Source organism: Ranitomeya imitator, chromosome 6 (assembly GCF_032444005.1).
Source record: "Ranitomeya imitator isolate aRanImi1 chromosome 6, aRanImi1.pri, whole genome shotgun sequence".
NCBI classification, from domain to species: domain Eukaryota; kingdom Metazoa; phylum Chordata; class Amphibia; order Anura; family Dendrobatidae; genus Ranitomeya; species Ranitomeya imitator.
Window position 1 is genome coordinate 377,940,187 of NC_091287.1, and position 17,817 is coordinate 377,958,003.

General features: G+C 48.9%; 1 protein-coding gene across 2 annotated transcripts in view; it reads right to left on the bottom strand.

The window, feature by feature from the left end:
* GNAL (G protein subunit alpha L) overlaps positions 1-17,817 on the bottom strand; it is a 386,284-nt gene that overhangs the window by 198,275 nt on the left and 170,192 nt on the right. The window contains exon 1 of one of the 2 annotated variants that reach the window (XM_069731024.1): positions 2,138-2,852. The exons of the other annotated variant lie outside the window; for it this stretch is intronic. Within the exon in view, the coding sequence (XP_069587125.1) occupies positions 2,138-2,276 (139 nt within the window). The 5' untranslated portion in view covers positions 2,277-2,852. Of the gene's footprint in view, positions 1-2,137; positions 2,853-17,817 lie in introns of those variants that run through there. 2 annotated transcript variants of the gene reach the window in all.

Sequence of the window (17,817 nt, forward strand, 5' to 3'; positions counted from 1 at the left end):
AAATCAGACCCCCGACCCCATAGGGGGCACAGACCTGGGCGATCAAACAGTCCTGGCTTCTAAAGGCAGATAAAATATATATTCATTCTAGGTAGTGGTCGATAGATCTGAGACACAGAACGCTCGCCTGATAGAGGGAGGCACTGGTGGAGGTGCACAGATAGGTGACACACATAGGTGCAGATGGATATTCATATGGATGCATACACATAGATGCCATGTAGGCCAGCTGCCGATGCCTGCCCCCCACTCTGCTCCCGGTACCTGCCCCCCACCCTGCTCTCGGTACCTGCTGAGGGAGCAGGCACCCCCCCCCCTCTCCTGGTACCTGCCTCCCAACCTGCCATGGGGTGCCTGCACCCCCCACCCTGCTCCTGGTACCTGCCTCCCCTCATCGAGCCGCCGATGCCTGCCCTCCTCACCGAGCCGCCAATGCCTGCCCCCTACCCTGCTCCTGGTACCCGTTCCCCTCACCAAGCCACCGATGCCTGCCTCCTACCCTGTGCCTGGTACCTGCCCCCCACACCCTGCTCCCAGTGCCTGTCCCCCCCACCGAGCCGCCGATGCCTTCCCCCTCCTTGATCCCACTGTGTCTCCCCCTGCTCCCGTTGCTTGCCCCCCCAAACTATAATGCCTCCCCCCACACTGCATGCCTCCCCCTTCTCCCGATACCTGCCCCCCATGCTCCCGGTGCCTCCCCCCCCTCTCACTCCCGATGCCTCCCCCCCTCCTGCTCCCGGTGCCTGCCCCCCGTCTCCCGATGCTCCCTCCCCCTCTCAATCACGGTGCCTGACCCCCAACCCCCCGCCCCCCCGGCTCCTGGTTCCTGCCCCCCTACCCTGCTCCCGGTTCCTGCACCCTCCCCTCTCACTCCCGGTGCCTCCCCCCATGCTCCCGGTGCCTCCCCCCTCCTGCTCCCGATGCTTCCCCCCATGCTCCCGGTGCCTGCCCTCCCCCCCCCCCCTTATGCTCCCGGTGCCTCCCCCCCTCACTCTCCCGATGCCTGCCCCCCCTCTCACTCCCGGTGCCTCCCCCTCCTGCTCCCGGTGCCTCCCCCCATGCTCCCGGTGCTCCCCCCCCTCCTGCTCCCGGTGCCGCTGCCCCCCTCCTGCTCCTGGTGCCGCTGCCCCCCTCCTGCTCCCGGTGCCTGCCCTCCCCCCCCCCCCCCCCATGCTCCCGGTGCCTCTCCCCCCCCTCCTGCTCCCGGTGCCTGCCCCCCCCTGCTCCCGGTTCCGGCCCCCCCTCTCACTCCCGGTGCCTCCCCCCCTCCTGCTCCCGGTGCCTGCCCCCCCTGCTCCCGGTTCCTGCCCCCCCCCCCCCTCTCACTCCCGGTGCCTCCCCCCTCCTGCTCCCGGTTCCTGCCCCCCCTCTCACTCCCGGTGCCTCCCCCCTCCCCCTCCTGCTCCCGATGCCTGCCCCCCCCCCCTCTCACTCCCGGTGCCTCTCCCCCCCCCCCTCCTGCTCCCGGTTCCTGCCCCCCCCCCCTCTCAATCCCGGTGCCTCCCCCCCCCCTCCTGCTCCCAATGCCTGCCCCACCCCCTCTCACTCCCGGTGCCTCCCCTCCTGCTCCCGGTTCCTGCCCCCCTCTCACTCCCGCTGCTCCCCCTCTCACTCCCGGTGCCTCCCCCTCCTGCTCCCGGTTCCTGCCCCCCTCTCACTCCCGATGCCTCTCCCCCCCCTCCTGCTCCCGGTACCTGCCCCCCCTTTCACTCCCGGTGCCTCCCCCTCCTGCTCCCTCTCACACCCGGTGCCTCCCCCTCCTGCTCCCGATGCCTGCCCCCCTCTCACACCCGGTGCCTCCCCCTCCTGCTCCCGATGCCTGCCCCTCCTGCTCCCGATGCCTGCCCCCCCTCTCACTCCCGGTGCCTCCCCCCCCCCCTCCTGCTCCCGATGCCTGCCCCACCCCCTCTCACTCCCGGTGCCTCCCCTCCTGCTCCCGATGCCTGCCCCCCCTCTCACTCCCGGTGCTCCCCCTCCTGCCCCCCTCTCACTCCCGGTGCCTCCCCCTCCTGCCCCCCCTCTCACTCCCGGTGCTCCCCCTCCTGCCCCCCTCTCACTCCCGGTGCCTCCCCCTCCTGCCCCCCTCTCACTCCCGGTGCCTCCCCCTCCTGCTCCCGGTGCCCCCCAGGCCTCTCACCCAGCAGCAGCAGCCGGTGTGTGGCTTTGTAGGCCAGCCTCTCCTTCTGCAGCTGCTTCTCGATCTTCTTGTTGGCCTCTCGCTGCGCCTTCTCATCTATGCGCTGATCCTCCGTCTTGCTGTTGCCCAGGCAGCCCATGTCTGCGCTCGGATCCTGCGGATGTCGCTCACTAGAAGAAAGGCGCAGCACGGCGGCCTCCCCCGATCTCTAGGTTATATTCCTGCGACGGGAAGACCGCCGCTAAAAATAGTCCCGGAGCCGGTGTGCTCGTGCGCTGGTCCTCCCGGTGCTGCACCCGCGCTCCCCTCCTGGCTCCGCTCCTCCAGGTGTCAGCAATGCCGGGGACACATCACGTCGCATGAAGGGAAGGAGTATAAAAGAGGGGAGTCTATAAATAACACAAAAGAGGGAGAGGAGAGGGGGAGAGCAAAGCTCCTCCTGGAAACCAGCCTAATGCTGCTCTCCCTCCCTCACACACAAGCCTTAGATTTCTCCGCAAATTTCGGGCTATTTTTGTCTCTCCGGCTCAGTGCTGCCACCGCCGGCAAGACGAGGCAGCGCACCCAGCGGAGGCCACGCCCCCTCGCATGCACATGTACACACGCAGCCCCTCGGAGAAGGATGCGCCGTGTACTGTATATGCCGCACATAGAGCATGCTGGGCTTCCCTCGTCTTCCTCCCATCCACCGACCGCCGCGGCCGCATCCTCCTCTGCAGTAACCCTTTCCGTACACGCCAGCTCTGCAGCTCTGCGCCCGCTTATCTGAGAGCCGTGGACCGCGTACAAGCGACATCTAGTGGCTGAATCTAGGCACTGCAGGTCTGCTCTGGGAAGGGCACTGTGAGCCTGGAACCATATTCTATATACTACAGAAAATATACAAAAACTACCTATAGGGATCAGTACATACTGGGCACAGTACAGAAACACTACCTATAGGGAACAGTACATACTGGGCACAGTACAGCAACGCTGCCTATAGGGAACAGTACATACTGGGCACTGTACAGCAACGCTACCTATAGGGAACAGTACATACTGGGCACAGTACAGCAACACTGCCTATAGGGAACAGTACATACTGGGCACTGTACAGCAACACTACCTATAGGGAACAGTACATACTGGGCACAGTACAGCAACACTGCCTATAGTGAACAGTACATACTGGGCACTGTACAGCACCACTACCTATAGGGAACAGTACATACTGGGCACTGTACAGCAACACTGCCTATAGTGAACAGTACATACTGGGCACTGTACAGCAACACTGCCTATAGGGAACAGTACATACTGGGCACTGTACAGCAACACTGCCTATAGGGAACAGTACATACTGGGCACTGTACAGCACCACTACATATAGGGAACAGTACATACTGGGAACTGTACAGCAACACTACCTATAGGGAACAGTACATACTGGGCACTGTACAGCAACACTACCTATAGTGAACAGTACATACTGGGCACTGTACAGCAACACTGCCTATAGGGAACAGTACATACTGGGCACTGTACAGCAACACTACCTATAGGGAACAGTACATACTGGGAACTGTACAGCAACACTACCTATAGGGAACAGTACATACTGGGAACTGTACAGCAACACTACCTATAGGGAACAGTACATACTGGGAACTGTACAGCAACACTACCTATAGGGAACAGTACATACTGGGAACTGTACAGCAACACTACCTATAGGGAACAGTACATACTGGGCACTGTACAGCAACACTACCTATAGGGAACAGTACATACTGGGAACTGTACAGCAACACTACCTATAGGGAACAGTACATACTGGGCACAGTACAGCAACACTGCCTATAGGGAACAGTACATACTGGGCACTGTACAGCAACACTACCTATAGGGAACAGTACATACTGGGCACAGTACAGCAACACTGCCTATAGTGAACAGTACATACTGGGCACTGTACAGCACCACTACCTATAGGGAACAGTACATACTGGGAACTGTACAGCAACACTGCCTATAGTGAACAGTACATACTGGGCACTGTACAGCAACACTGCCTATAGGGAAAAGTACATACTGGGCACTGTACAGCAACACTGCCTATAGGGAACAGTACATACTGGGCACTGTACAGCACCACTACATATAGGGAACAGTACATACTGGGAACTGTACAGCAACACTACCTATAGGGAACAGTACATACTGGGCACTGTACAGCAACACTACCTATAGTGAACAGTACATACTGGGCACTGTACAGCAACACTGCCTATAGGGAACAGTACATACTGGGCACTGTACAGCAACACTACCTATAGGGAACAGTACATACTGGGAACTGTACAGCAACACTACCTATAGGGAACAGTACATACTGGGAACTGTACAGCAACACTACCTATAGGGAACAGTACATACTGGGAACTGTACAGCAACACTACCTATAGGGAACAGTACATACTGGGAACTGTACAGCAACACTACCTATAGGGAACAGTACATACTGGGCACTGTACAGCAACACTACCTATAGTGAACAGTACATACTGGGCACTGTACAGCAACACTGCCTATAGGGAACAGTACATACTGGGCACTGTACAGCAACACTACCTATAGGGAACAGTACATACTGGGCACTGTACAGCAACACTACCTATAGGGAACAGTACATACTGGGAACTGTACAGCAACACTGCCTATAGGGAACAGTACATACTGGGCACTGTACAGCAACACTACCTATAGGGAACAGTACATACTGGGCACTGTACAGCAACACTACCTATAGTGAACAGTACATACTGGGCACTGTACAGCAACACTGCCTATAGGGAACAGTACATACTGGGCACTGTACAGCAACACTGCCTATAGGGAACAGTACATACTGGGCACAGTACAGCAACACTGCCTATAGGGAACAGTACATACTGGGCACTGTACAGCAACACTACCTATAGGGAACAGTACATACTGGGCACTGTACAGCAACACTGCCTATAGGGAACAGTACATACTGGGCACTGTACAGCAACACTGCCTATAGTGAACAGTACATACTGGGCACTGTACAGCAACACTGCCTATAGGGAACAGTACATACTGGGCACTGTACAGCAACACTGCCTATAGTGAACAGTACATACTGGGCACTGTACAGCAACACTACCTATAGGGAACAGTACATACTGGGCACTGTACAGCAACACTGCCTATAGTGAACAGTACATACTGGGCACTGTACAGCAACACTGCCTATAGGGAACAGTACATACTGGGCACTGTACAGCAACACTGCCTATAGTGAACAGTACATACTGGGCACTGTACAGCAACACTACCTATAGGGAACAGTACATAATGGGCACTGTACAGCAACACTGCCTATAGTGAACAGTACATACTGGGCACTGTACAGCAACACTGCCTATAGGGAACAGTACATACTGGGCACTGTACAGCAACACTACCTATAGGGAACAGTACATACTGGGCACAGTACAGCAACACTGCCTATAGGGAACAGTACATAATGGGCACTGTACAGCACCACTACCTATAGGGAACAGTACATACTGGGAACTGTACAGCAACACTGCCTATAGGGAACAGTACATACTGGGCACTGTACAGCAACACTACCTATAGTGAACAGTACATACTGGGCACTGTACAGCAACACTGCCTATAGGGAACAGTACATACTGGGCACTGTACAGCAACACTACCTATAGGGAACAGTACATACTGGGCACAGTACAGCAACACTGCCTATAGGGAACAGTACATACTGGGCACTGTACAGCAACACTACCTATAGGGAACAGTACATACTGGGCACTGTACAGCAACACTGCCTATAGGGAACAGTACATACTGGGCACTGTACAGCAACACTGCCTATAGGGAACAGTACATACTGGGCACTGTACAGCAACACTGCCTATAGGGAACAGTACATACTGGGCACTGTACAGCAACACTGCCTATAGGGAACAGTACATACTGGGCACTGTACAGCAACACTGCCTATAGGGAACAGTACATAATGGGCACTGTCCAGCACCACTACCTATAGGGAACAGTACATACTGGGAACTGTACAGCAACACTACCTATAGGGAACAGTACATACTGGGCACTGTACAGCAACACTGCCTATAGGGAACAGTACATACTGGGCACTGTACAGCAACACTGCCTATAGGGAACAGTATATACTGGGCACAGTACAGCAACACTGCCTATAGGGAACAGTACATACTGGGCACTGTACAGCAACACTACCTATAGGGAACAGTACATACTGGGCACTGTACAGCAACACTGCCTATAGGGAACAGTACATAATGGGCACTGTACAGCAACACTGCCTATAGGGAAAAGTACATACTGGGCACTGTACAGCAACACTGCCTATAGGGAACAGTACATACTGGGCACTGTACAGCAACACTGCCTATAGGGAACAGTACATACTGGGCACTGTACAGCAACACTACCTATAGGGAACAGTACATACTGGGCACAGTAGAGCAACACTGCCTATAGGGAAAAGTACATACTGGGCACTGTACAGCAACACTACCTATAGGGAACAGTACATACTGGGCACAGTACAGCAACACTGCCTATAGGGAACAGTACATACTGGGCACTGTACAGCACCACTGCCTATAGGGAACAGTACATACTGGGCACAGTACAGCAACACTGCCTATAGGGAAAAGTACATACTGGGCACTGTACAGCAACACTGCCTATAGGGAACAGTACATACTGGGCACAGTACAGCAACACTGCCTATAGGGAACAGTACATACTGGGCACTGTACAGCAACACTACCTATAGGGAACAGTACATACTGGGCACTGTACAGCAACGCTGCCTATAGGGAAAAGTACATACTGGGCACTGTACAGCAACACTACCTATAGGGAACAGTACATACTGGGCACAGTACAGCAACACTGCCTATAGGGAACAGTACATACTGGGCACTGTACAGCAACACTGCCTATAGTGAACAGTACATACTGGGAACTGTACAGCAACACTACCTATAGGGAACAGTACATACTGGGCACTGTACAGCAACACTACCTATAGGGAACAGTACATAATGGGCACAGTACAGCAACACTGCCTATAGTGAACAGTACATACTGGGCACTGTACAGCACCACTACCTATAGGGAACAGTACATACTGGGAACTGTACAGCAACACTGCCTATAGTGAACAGTACATACTGGGCACTGTACAGCAACACTGCCTATAGGGAAAAGTACATACTGGGCACTGTACAGCAACACTGCCTATAGGGAACAGTACATACTGGGCACTGTACAGCACCACTACATATAGGGAACAGTACATACTGGGAACTGTACAGCAACACTACCTATAGGGAACAGTACATACTGGGCACTGTACAGCAACACTACCTATAGTGAACAGTACATACTGGGCACTGTACAGCAACACTGCCTATAGGGAACAGTACATACTGGGCACTGTACAGCAACACTACCTATAGGGAACAGTACATACTGGGAACTGTACAGCAACACTACCTATAGGGAACAGTACATACTGGGAACTGTACAGCAACACTACCTATAGGGAACAGTACATACTGGGAACTGTACAGCAACACTACCTATAGGGAACAGTACATACTGGGAACTGTACAGCAACACTACCTATAGGGAACAGTACATACTGGGCACTGTACAGCAACACTACCTATAGTGAACAGTACATACTGGGCACTGTACAGCAACACTGCCTATAGGGAACAGTACATACTGGGCACTGTACAGCAACACTACCTATAGGGAACAGTACATACTGGGCACTGTACAGCAACACTACCTATAGGGAACAGTACATACTGGGAACTGTACAGCAACACTGCCTATAGGGAACAGTACATACTGGGCACTGTACAGCAACACTACCTATAGGGAACAGTACATACTGGGCACTGTACAGCAACACTACCTATAGTGAACAGTACATACTGGGCACTGTACAGCAACACTGCCTATAGGGAACAGTACATACTGGGCACTGTACAGCAACACTGCCTATAGGGAACAGTACATACTGGGCACAGTACAGCAACACTGCCTATAGGGAACAGTACATACTGGGCACTGTACAGCAACACTACCTATAGGGAACAGTACATACTGGGCACTGTACAGCAACACTGCCTATAGGGAACAGTACATACTGGGCACTGTACAGCAACACTGCCTATAGTGAACAGTACATACTGGGCACTGTACAGCAACACTGCCTATAGGGAACAGTACATACTGGGCACTGTACAGCAACACTGCCTATAGTGAACAGTACATACTGGGCACTGTACAGCAACACTACCTATAGGGAACAGTACATACTGGGCACTGTACAGCAACACTGCCTATAGTGAACAGTACATACTGGGCACTGTACAGCAACACTGCCTATAGGGAACAGTACATACTGGGCACTGTACAGCAACACTGCCTATAGTGAACAGTACATACTGGGCACTGTACAGCAACACTACCTATAGGGAACAGTACATAATGGGCACTGTACAGCAACACTGCCTATAGTGAACAGTACATACTGGGCACTGTACAGCAACACTGCCTATAGGGAACAGTACATACTGGGCACTGTACAGCAACACTACCTATAGGGAACAGTACATACTGGGCACAGTACAGCAACACTGCCTATAGGGAACAGTACATAATGGGCACTGTACAGCACCACTACCTATAGGGAACAGTACATACTGGGAACTGTACAGCAACACTGCCTATAGGGAACAGTACATACTGGGCACTGTACAGCAACACTACCTATAGTGAACAGTACATACTGGGCACTGTACAGCAACACTGCCTATAGGGAACAGTACATACTGGGCACTGTACAGCAACACTACCTATAGGGAACAGTACATACTGGGCACAGTACAGCAACACTGCCTATAGGGAACAGTACATACTGGGCACTGTACAGCAACACTACCTATAGGGAACAGTACATACTGGGCACTGTACAGCAACACTGCCTATAGGGAACAGTACATACTGGGCACTGTACAGCAACACTGCCTATAGGGAACAGTACATACTGGGCACTGTACAGCAACACTGCCTATAGGGAACAGTACATACTGGGCACTGTACAGCAACACTGCCTATAGGGAACAGTACATACTGGGCACTGTACAGCAACACTGCCTATAGGGAACAGTACATAATGGGCACTGTCCAGCACCACTACCTATAGGGAACAGTACATACTGGGAACTGTACAGCAACACTACCTATAGGGAACAGTACATACTGGGCACTGTACAGCAACACTGCCTATAGGGAACAGTACATACTGGGCACTGTACAGCAACACTGCCTATAGGGAACAGTATATACTGGGCACAGTACAGCAACACTGCCTATAGGGAACAGTACATACTGGGCACTGTACAGCAACACTACCTATAGGGAACAGTACATACTGGGCACTGTACAGCAACACTGCCTATAGGGAACAGTACATAATGGGCACTGTACAGCAACACTGCCTATAGGGAAAAGTACATACTGGGCACTGTACAGCAACACTGCCTATAGGGAACAGTACATACTGGGCACTGTACAGCAACACTGCCTATAGGGAACAGTACATACTGGGCACTGTACAGCAACACTACCTATAGGGAACAGTACATACTGGGCACAGTAGAGCAACACTGCCTATAGGGAAAAGTACATACTGGGCACTGTACAGCAACACTACCTATAGGGAACAGTACATACTGGGCACAGTACAGCAACACTGCCTATAGGGAACAGTACATACTGGGCACTGTACAGCACCACTGCCTATAGGGAACAGTACATACTGGGCACAGTACAGCAACACTGCCTATAGGGAAAAGTACATACTGGGCACTGTACAGCAACACTACCTATAGGGAACAGTACATACTGGGCACAGTACAGCAACACTGCCTATAGGGAACAGTACATACTGGGCACTGTACAGCAACACTACCTATAGGGAACAGTACATACTGGGCACTGTACAGCAACGCTGCCTATAGGGAAAAGTACATACTGGGCACTGTACAGCAACACTACCTATAGGGAACAGTACATACTGGGCACAGTACAGCAACACTGCCTATAGGGAACAGTACATACTGGGCACTGTACAGCAACACTGCCTATAGTGAACAGTACATACTGGGAACTGTACAGCAACACTACCTATAGGGAACAGTACATACTGGGCACTGTACAGCAACACTACCTATAGGGAACAGTACATAATGGGCACTGTACAGCAACACTGCCTATAGGGAACAGTACATACTGGGCACTGTACAGCAACGCTGCCTATAGGGAAAAGTACATACTGGGCACTGTACAGCAACACTACCTATAGGGAACAGTACATACTGGGCACAGTACAGCAACACTGCCTATAGGGAACAGTACATACTGGGCACTGTACAGCAACACTGCCTATAGTGAACAGTACATACTGGGAACTGTACAGCAACACTACCTATAGGGAACAGTACATACTGGGCACTGTACAGCAACACTACCTATAGGGAACAGTACATAATGGGCACTGTACAGCAACACTGCCTATAGTGAACAGTACATACTGGGCACTGTACAGCAACACTGCCTATAGGGAAAAGTACATACTGGGCACTGTACAGCAACACTGCCTATAGGGAACAGTACATAATGGGCACTGTACAGCACCACTACCTATAGGGAACAGTACATACTGGGAACTGTACAGCAACACTACCTATAGGGAACAGTACATACTGGGCACTGTACAGCAACACTACCTATAGGGAACAGTACATAATGGGCACTGTACAACAACACTGCCTATAGGGAACAGTACATACTGGGCACTGTACAGCACCACTACCTATAGGGAACAGTACATACTGGGCACTGTACAGCAACACTGCCTATAGGGAAAAGTACATACTGGGCACTGTACAGCAACACTGCCTATAGGGAACAGTACATAATGGGCACTGTACAGCAACACTGCCTATAGGGAACAGTACATACTGGGCACTGTACAGCAACACTACCTATAGGGAACAGTACATACTGGGCACAGTACAGCAACACTGCCTATAGGGAACAGTACATACTGGGCACAGTACAGCAACACTGCCTATAGGCAACAGTACATACTGGGCACTGTACAGCAACACTACCTATAGGGAACAGTACACAATGGGCACTGTACAGCAACACTGCCAATAGGGAACAGTACATACTGGGCACTGTACAGCAACACTGCCTATAGGGAACAGTACATACTAGGCACTGTACAGCAACACTGCCAATAGGGAACAGTACATACTGGGCACTGTACAGCAACACTGCCTATAGGGAACAGTACATACTGGGCACTGTACAGCAACACTACCTATAGGGAACAGTACATACTGGGCACAGTACAGCAACACTGCCTATAGGGAACAGTACATACTGGGCACTGTACAACAACACTACCTATAGGGAACAGTACATACTGGGCACTGTACAGCAACACTGCCTATAGGGGAAAGTACATACTGGGCACTGTACAGCAACACTACCTATGGGGAACAGTACATACTGGGCACTGTACAGCAACACTGCCTATAGGGAACAGTACATACTGGGCACTGTACAGCAACACTGCCCATAGGGAACAGTACAGTCATGGACAAAGATTTTGAGAATGAGACAAATATTAATTTTTCCAAAGTCTACTGCTTTATTTTTTTCTAATGGCAATTTGCATATACTCGTGAATGTCAGAGTGATCAGCTTAACAGCAATTACTGTACTTGCAAAGTCAATATTTGCCCAGAAAATGAACTTTAACCCCCAATACACATTTCAACGTCATTGCAGTCCTGCCTTAAAAGGAGCAGCTAACATCGTTTTAGTGATTGATCCATTAACACAGGTGTGGGTGTTGATGAGGACAGGGCTGGCGATCAATCAGTCATGATTAAGTAAGAATGACATCACTGGACACTTTAAAAGGAGGCTGGTGCTTGGTATCATTGTTTCTCTTCAGTTAACCATGGTTATCTCTAAAAAAAAAAAACACGTGCAGCCATCATTGCACTGCACAAAAATGGCCTAACAGGGAAGAGTATCACAGCTACAAAGATTGCACCTCAGTCAACAATCTATCGCATCATCAAGAACTTCAAGGAGAGAGCTTCCATTGTTGTCAAAAAGGCTCCAGGGCGCCCAAGAAAGACCAGCAAGCACCAGGACCGTATCTTAAAACTGTTTCAGCTGCGGGATCGGACTACCAGCAGTGCTGAGCTTGCTCAGGAATGGCAACAGGCTGGTGTGAGTGCTTCTGCGCGCACTGTGAGGTGGAGACTCTTTGAGCAAGGCCTGGTTTCAAGGAGGGCAGCAAAGAAGCCACTTCTCTCCAGAAAAAACATCAGGGACCGACTGATATTCTGCAAAAGGTACAGGGAGTGGACTGCTGAGGACTGGGGCAAAGTCATTTTCTCTGATGAAGCCCCTTTTCGATTGTTTGGGACATCTGGAAAACAGCTTATTCTGAGAAGAAGAGGTGAGCGCTACCACCAGTCTTGTCTCATGCCAACTATAAAGCATCCTGAAACCATTCATGTGTGGGGTTGCTTCTCAGCCAAGGGAGTCGGCTCACTCACAGTCTTGCCTAAAAACACAGCCATGAATAAAGAATGGTACCAGAATGTCCTCCAAGAGCAACTTCTCCCAACCGTCCAAGAGCAGTTTGGCGCCCAATAATGCCTTTTCCAGCATGATGGAGCACCTTGCCATAAAGCAAAGATGAGAACTAAATGGCTCATGGAACAAAACAGAGATTTTGGGTCCATGGCCTGGAAACTCCCCAGATCTTAATCCCATTGAGAACTTGTGGTCAATCATCAAGAGACGGGTGGACAAACAAAAACCAACAAATTCTGGCAAAATGCAAGCATTGATTATGCAAGAATGGACTGCTATCAGTCAGGATTTGGTCCAGAAGTTGATTGAGAGCATGCCAGGGAGAATTGCAGAGGTCTTGAAGAAGAAGGGTCAACACTTCAAATATTGACTTGCTGCATTAACTCATTCTAACTGTCAATATAACCTATTGGTACTCATAATATGATTGCAATTATATTTCTGTATGTGATAGAAACATCAGACAAACACTAATAAAAACCAGAGGGCAGCAGATCATGTGAAAATATAATTTTGGTGTCATTCTCAAAAATGTTGGCCATGACTGTACATAATGGGCACTGTACAGCAACACTGCCCATAGGGAACAGTACATAATGGGCATTGTACAGCAACACTGCCTATAGGGAACAGTACATAATGGGCACTGTACAGCAACACTGCCTATAGAGAACAGTACATAATGGGCACTGTACAGCAACACTGCCTATAGGGAACAGTACATACTGGGCACTGTACAGCAACACTGCCTATAGGGAACAGTACATACTGGGCACTGTACAGCAACACTGCCTATAGGGAACAGTACATACTGGGCACTGTATAGCAACACTGCCTATAGGGGAAAGTACATACTGGGCACTGTACAGCAACACTGCCTATAGGGGAAAGTACATACTGGGCACTGTACAGCAACACTGCCTATAGGGAACAGTACATACTGGGCACTGTACAGCAACACTGCCTATAGGGGAAAGTACATACTGGGCACTGTACAGCAACACTGCCTATAGGGGAAAGTACATACTGGGCACTGTACAGCAACACTGCCTATAGGGAACAGTACATACTGGGCACTGTACAGCAACACTGCCTATAGGGAACAGTACATACTGGGCACTGTACAGCAACACTGCCTATAGGGAACAGTACATACTGGGCACTGTACAGCAACACTGCCTATAGGGGAAAGTACATACTGGGCACTGTACAGCAACACTGCCTATAGGGGAAAGTACATACTGGGCACTGTACAGCAACACTGCCTATAGGGAACAGTACATACTGGGCACTGTACAGCAACACTGCCTATAGGGGAAAGTACATACTGGGCACTGTACAGCAACACTGCCTATAGGGGAAAGTACATACTGGGCACTGTACAGCAACACTGCCTATAGGGAACAGTACATACTGGGCACTGTACAGCAACACTGCCTATAGGGGAAAGTACATACTGGGCACTGTACAGCAACACTGCCTATAGGGGACAGTACATAATGGGCACTGTACAGCAACACTGCCTATAGGGAACAGTACATACTGGGCACTGTACAGCAACACTGCCTATAGGGAACAGTACATACTGGGCACTGTACAGCAACACTGCCTATAGGGAACAGTACATACTGGGCACTGTACAGCAATACTGCCTATAGGGGACAGTACATAATGGGCACTGTACAGCAACACTGCCTATAGGGAACAGTACATACTGGGCACTGTACAGCAACACTGCCTATAGGGAACAGTACATACTGGGCACTGTACAGCAACACTGCCTATAGGGAACAGTACATACTGGGCACTGTACAGCAACACTACCTATAGGGAAAAGTACATACTGGGCACTGTACAGCAACACTGCCTATAGGGAACAGTACATACTGGGCACTGTACAGCAACACTGCCCATAGGGAACAGTACATACTGGGTACTGTACAGCAACACTGCCCATAGGGAACAGTACATACTGGGTACTGTACAGCAAAACTGCCTAGAGAGTAAAGTACAACATGGGTACTGTACAGCAAAACTGCCTATAGGGAAAAGTACATACTGGGCGCTGTACAGCAACACTGCCTATAGGGGACAGTACATAATGGGCACTGTACAGCAACACTTCCAATAGGGGAAAGTACATGATGGGCACAGTACAGCAACACTGCCTATAGGGGAAAGTACATAATGGGCACAGTACAGCAACATTGCCTATAGGGGAAAGTACATAATGGGCACTGTACAGCAACACTGCGTATAGGGGAAAGTACAGAATGGGCAATGTACAGCAAAACTGCCTATAGGGAAAAGTACATAATGGGCACTGTATAGCAAAACTGCCTAGAGAGTAAAGTACAACATGGGTACTGCACAGCAAAACTGCCTATAGGGAAAAGTACATACTGGGCGCTGTACAGCAAAACTGCTTATAGGGTAAAGTACATCATGGGTACTGTACAGCAAAACTGCCTATAGAGGAAAGTCCATAATGGGTACCATACAGGACATCTAGAAAACGGCATAATGGATATATAAACTACAGCAAAATGGCCTAGTGCATGATGGGTACTATATAAGAGTTATATAAAAACTGCCCACAGATAAAGTACACACTGGATACAATACAAACACAACATATATATACATATACAAGAATATCTTATTATATCCTTTCTCAAGCCAATATACGGTGTATATGTCCTACGGAGAAAATAACATCATACATACACTATATAGGAAACAAACCGCTTATAGAAAAACTACAATGGAGATATAGAAAACCTGCCCAATGAGAAAGTACATGACGGATACTACCGTATATAGAAATTACAGAAAACTTCCCATAGATAAAGTACATGAAGTACAGTATATAGGAAATATAGAACGGTCTATAGAAAAAAAACAATGATGGATATTATATACTATAAGAAATATAAAAAAAATACATTATGGATGATATATAGGGAAAAAAAAATGACACTTTATGGGAAATAAACTGCTTAGGCTATGTGCACACGTTAAGTATTTGGTGCACAAATTCCTGCATCTCTTGGCGGGAAAAATGCAGTTTAAGGCTTGAGTCACACACATTGTATAAAAAATCTGTCCGATTTTGTTTGCCGAGAATTGCACAAATGTTCTACGTATGGTGATCCGTATGTCATCCGTGTGCAATGCCAGGATGCGTTTTTTCTCAAAAAAGTATCAGTGTGTCATACGTATGGTGAGATTTTCTCACACACTTGCAAAATGAGCAAATAATGGCTGAGCCAATTTCCTGTCACCTTCTCAATGTCTGAGAATTTCTTGCAAGTCACACGCATGGTCCGTGTGCTGTGCGATTTTTTCTCGCACCCATAGAGTTGCATTGGCGTTTCTCAGCTGAGATACGCGGACAATCGCAGCATGCTGCGATTTCACTCGCAAGTATAAGGGCCCCTTTCCACTTGTGTGAGAAAAAAACGGTCCGATTTACGGACCGAAAAAGCTGATGTAACGTCTGCGAGTGCCATGCGAGTGTGATGCGAGTTTTTTATCGCAACATCCGTATAACATCCGTATTGCTGTCCGATTTTTACGCACCCGTGTCCTTAGAAAAGCCGTCAATTCAGCGCAGAGTACAGTAAAATCACACTGACAGGTTAGAGTAGATATATACACATAGAATAGGTATATATACATATATATATGTCAGGGAGATATATATATATACTAGCTGAAGAGCCCGGCGTTGCCTGGGCATAGTAAATATCTGTGGTTAGTTATAGCACGTCACTTCTCTTATTTTCCCATCACGCCTCTCATTTTCCCAATCACATCTTTAATTTTCCCCCTCATATCTCTCATTTTCTCCCTCACACCTCATTTTCTCCCTCACTCCTCTCATTCCCCCCTAACACTTGTCATTTCGACCTCACATCTGTCATTTTCCGATCACTCCACTATTTTTCCTCACTCCTCTCATTTTGCACTCACACCTTTTCATTTTCACCTCACACCTCTCATTTTCACCTCAGTATATACATGTTTGTCATCTCCCTTATATATAGTATACACCTGTATGTCATCTCCTGTATATAGTATATACCTGTATGTCATCTCCCCTGTATATAGTATATACCTGCTGTGTGTCATCTCCCCTGTATATAGTATATACCTGTATGTCATCTCCTGTATATAGTATATACCTGTATGTCATCTCCCCTGTATATAGTATATACCTGCTGTGTGTCATCTCCCCTGTATATAGTATGTACCTGTATGTCATCTCCTCCTATATATAGTATATACCTGTATGTCATCTCCTCCTGTGTATAGTATATACCTGTATGTCATCTCCTCCTATATATAGTATATACCTGTATGTCATCTCCTCCTGTATATAGTATATACCAGTGTGTCATCTCCCCTGTATATAGTATATATCTGTGTCATCTCCTCCTGTATATAGTATATACCTGTATGTCATCTTCTATATATAGCATATACCTGTATGTCATCTCCTCCTGTATATAGTATATACCTGTAGGTAATCTGCTCCTGTATATAGTATATACCTGTGTGTCATCTCCTCCTATATATAGTATATACCTGTATGTCATCTCCTCCTATATATAGTATATACCTGTATGTCATCTCCTCCTGTATATAGTATATACCAGTGTGTCATCTCCCCTGTATATAGTATATATCTGTGTCATCTCCTCCTGTATATAGTATATACCTGTAGGTAATCTGCTCCTGTATATAGTATATACCTGTGTGTCATCTCCTCCTGTCTATAGTATATACCTGTATGTCATCTCCTCCTGTCTATAGTATGTACCTGTATGTCATCTCCTCCTCTATATAGTATATACCTGTGTGTCATCTCTCCTGTATATAGTATA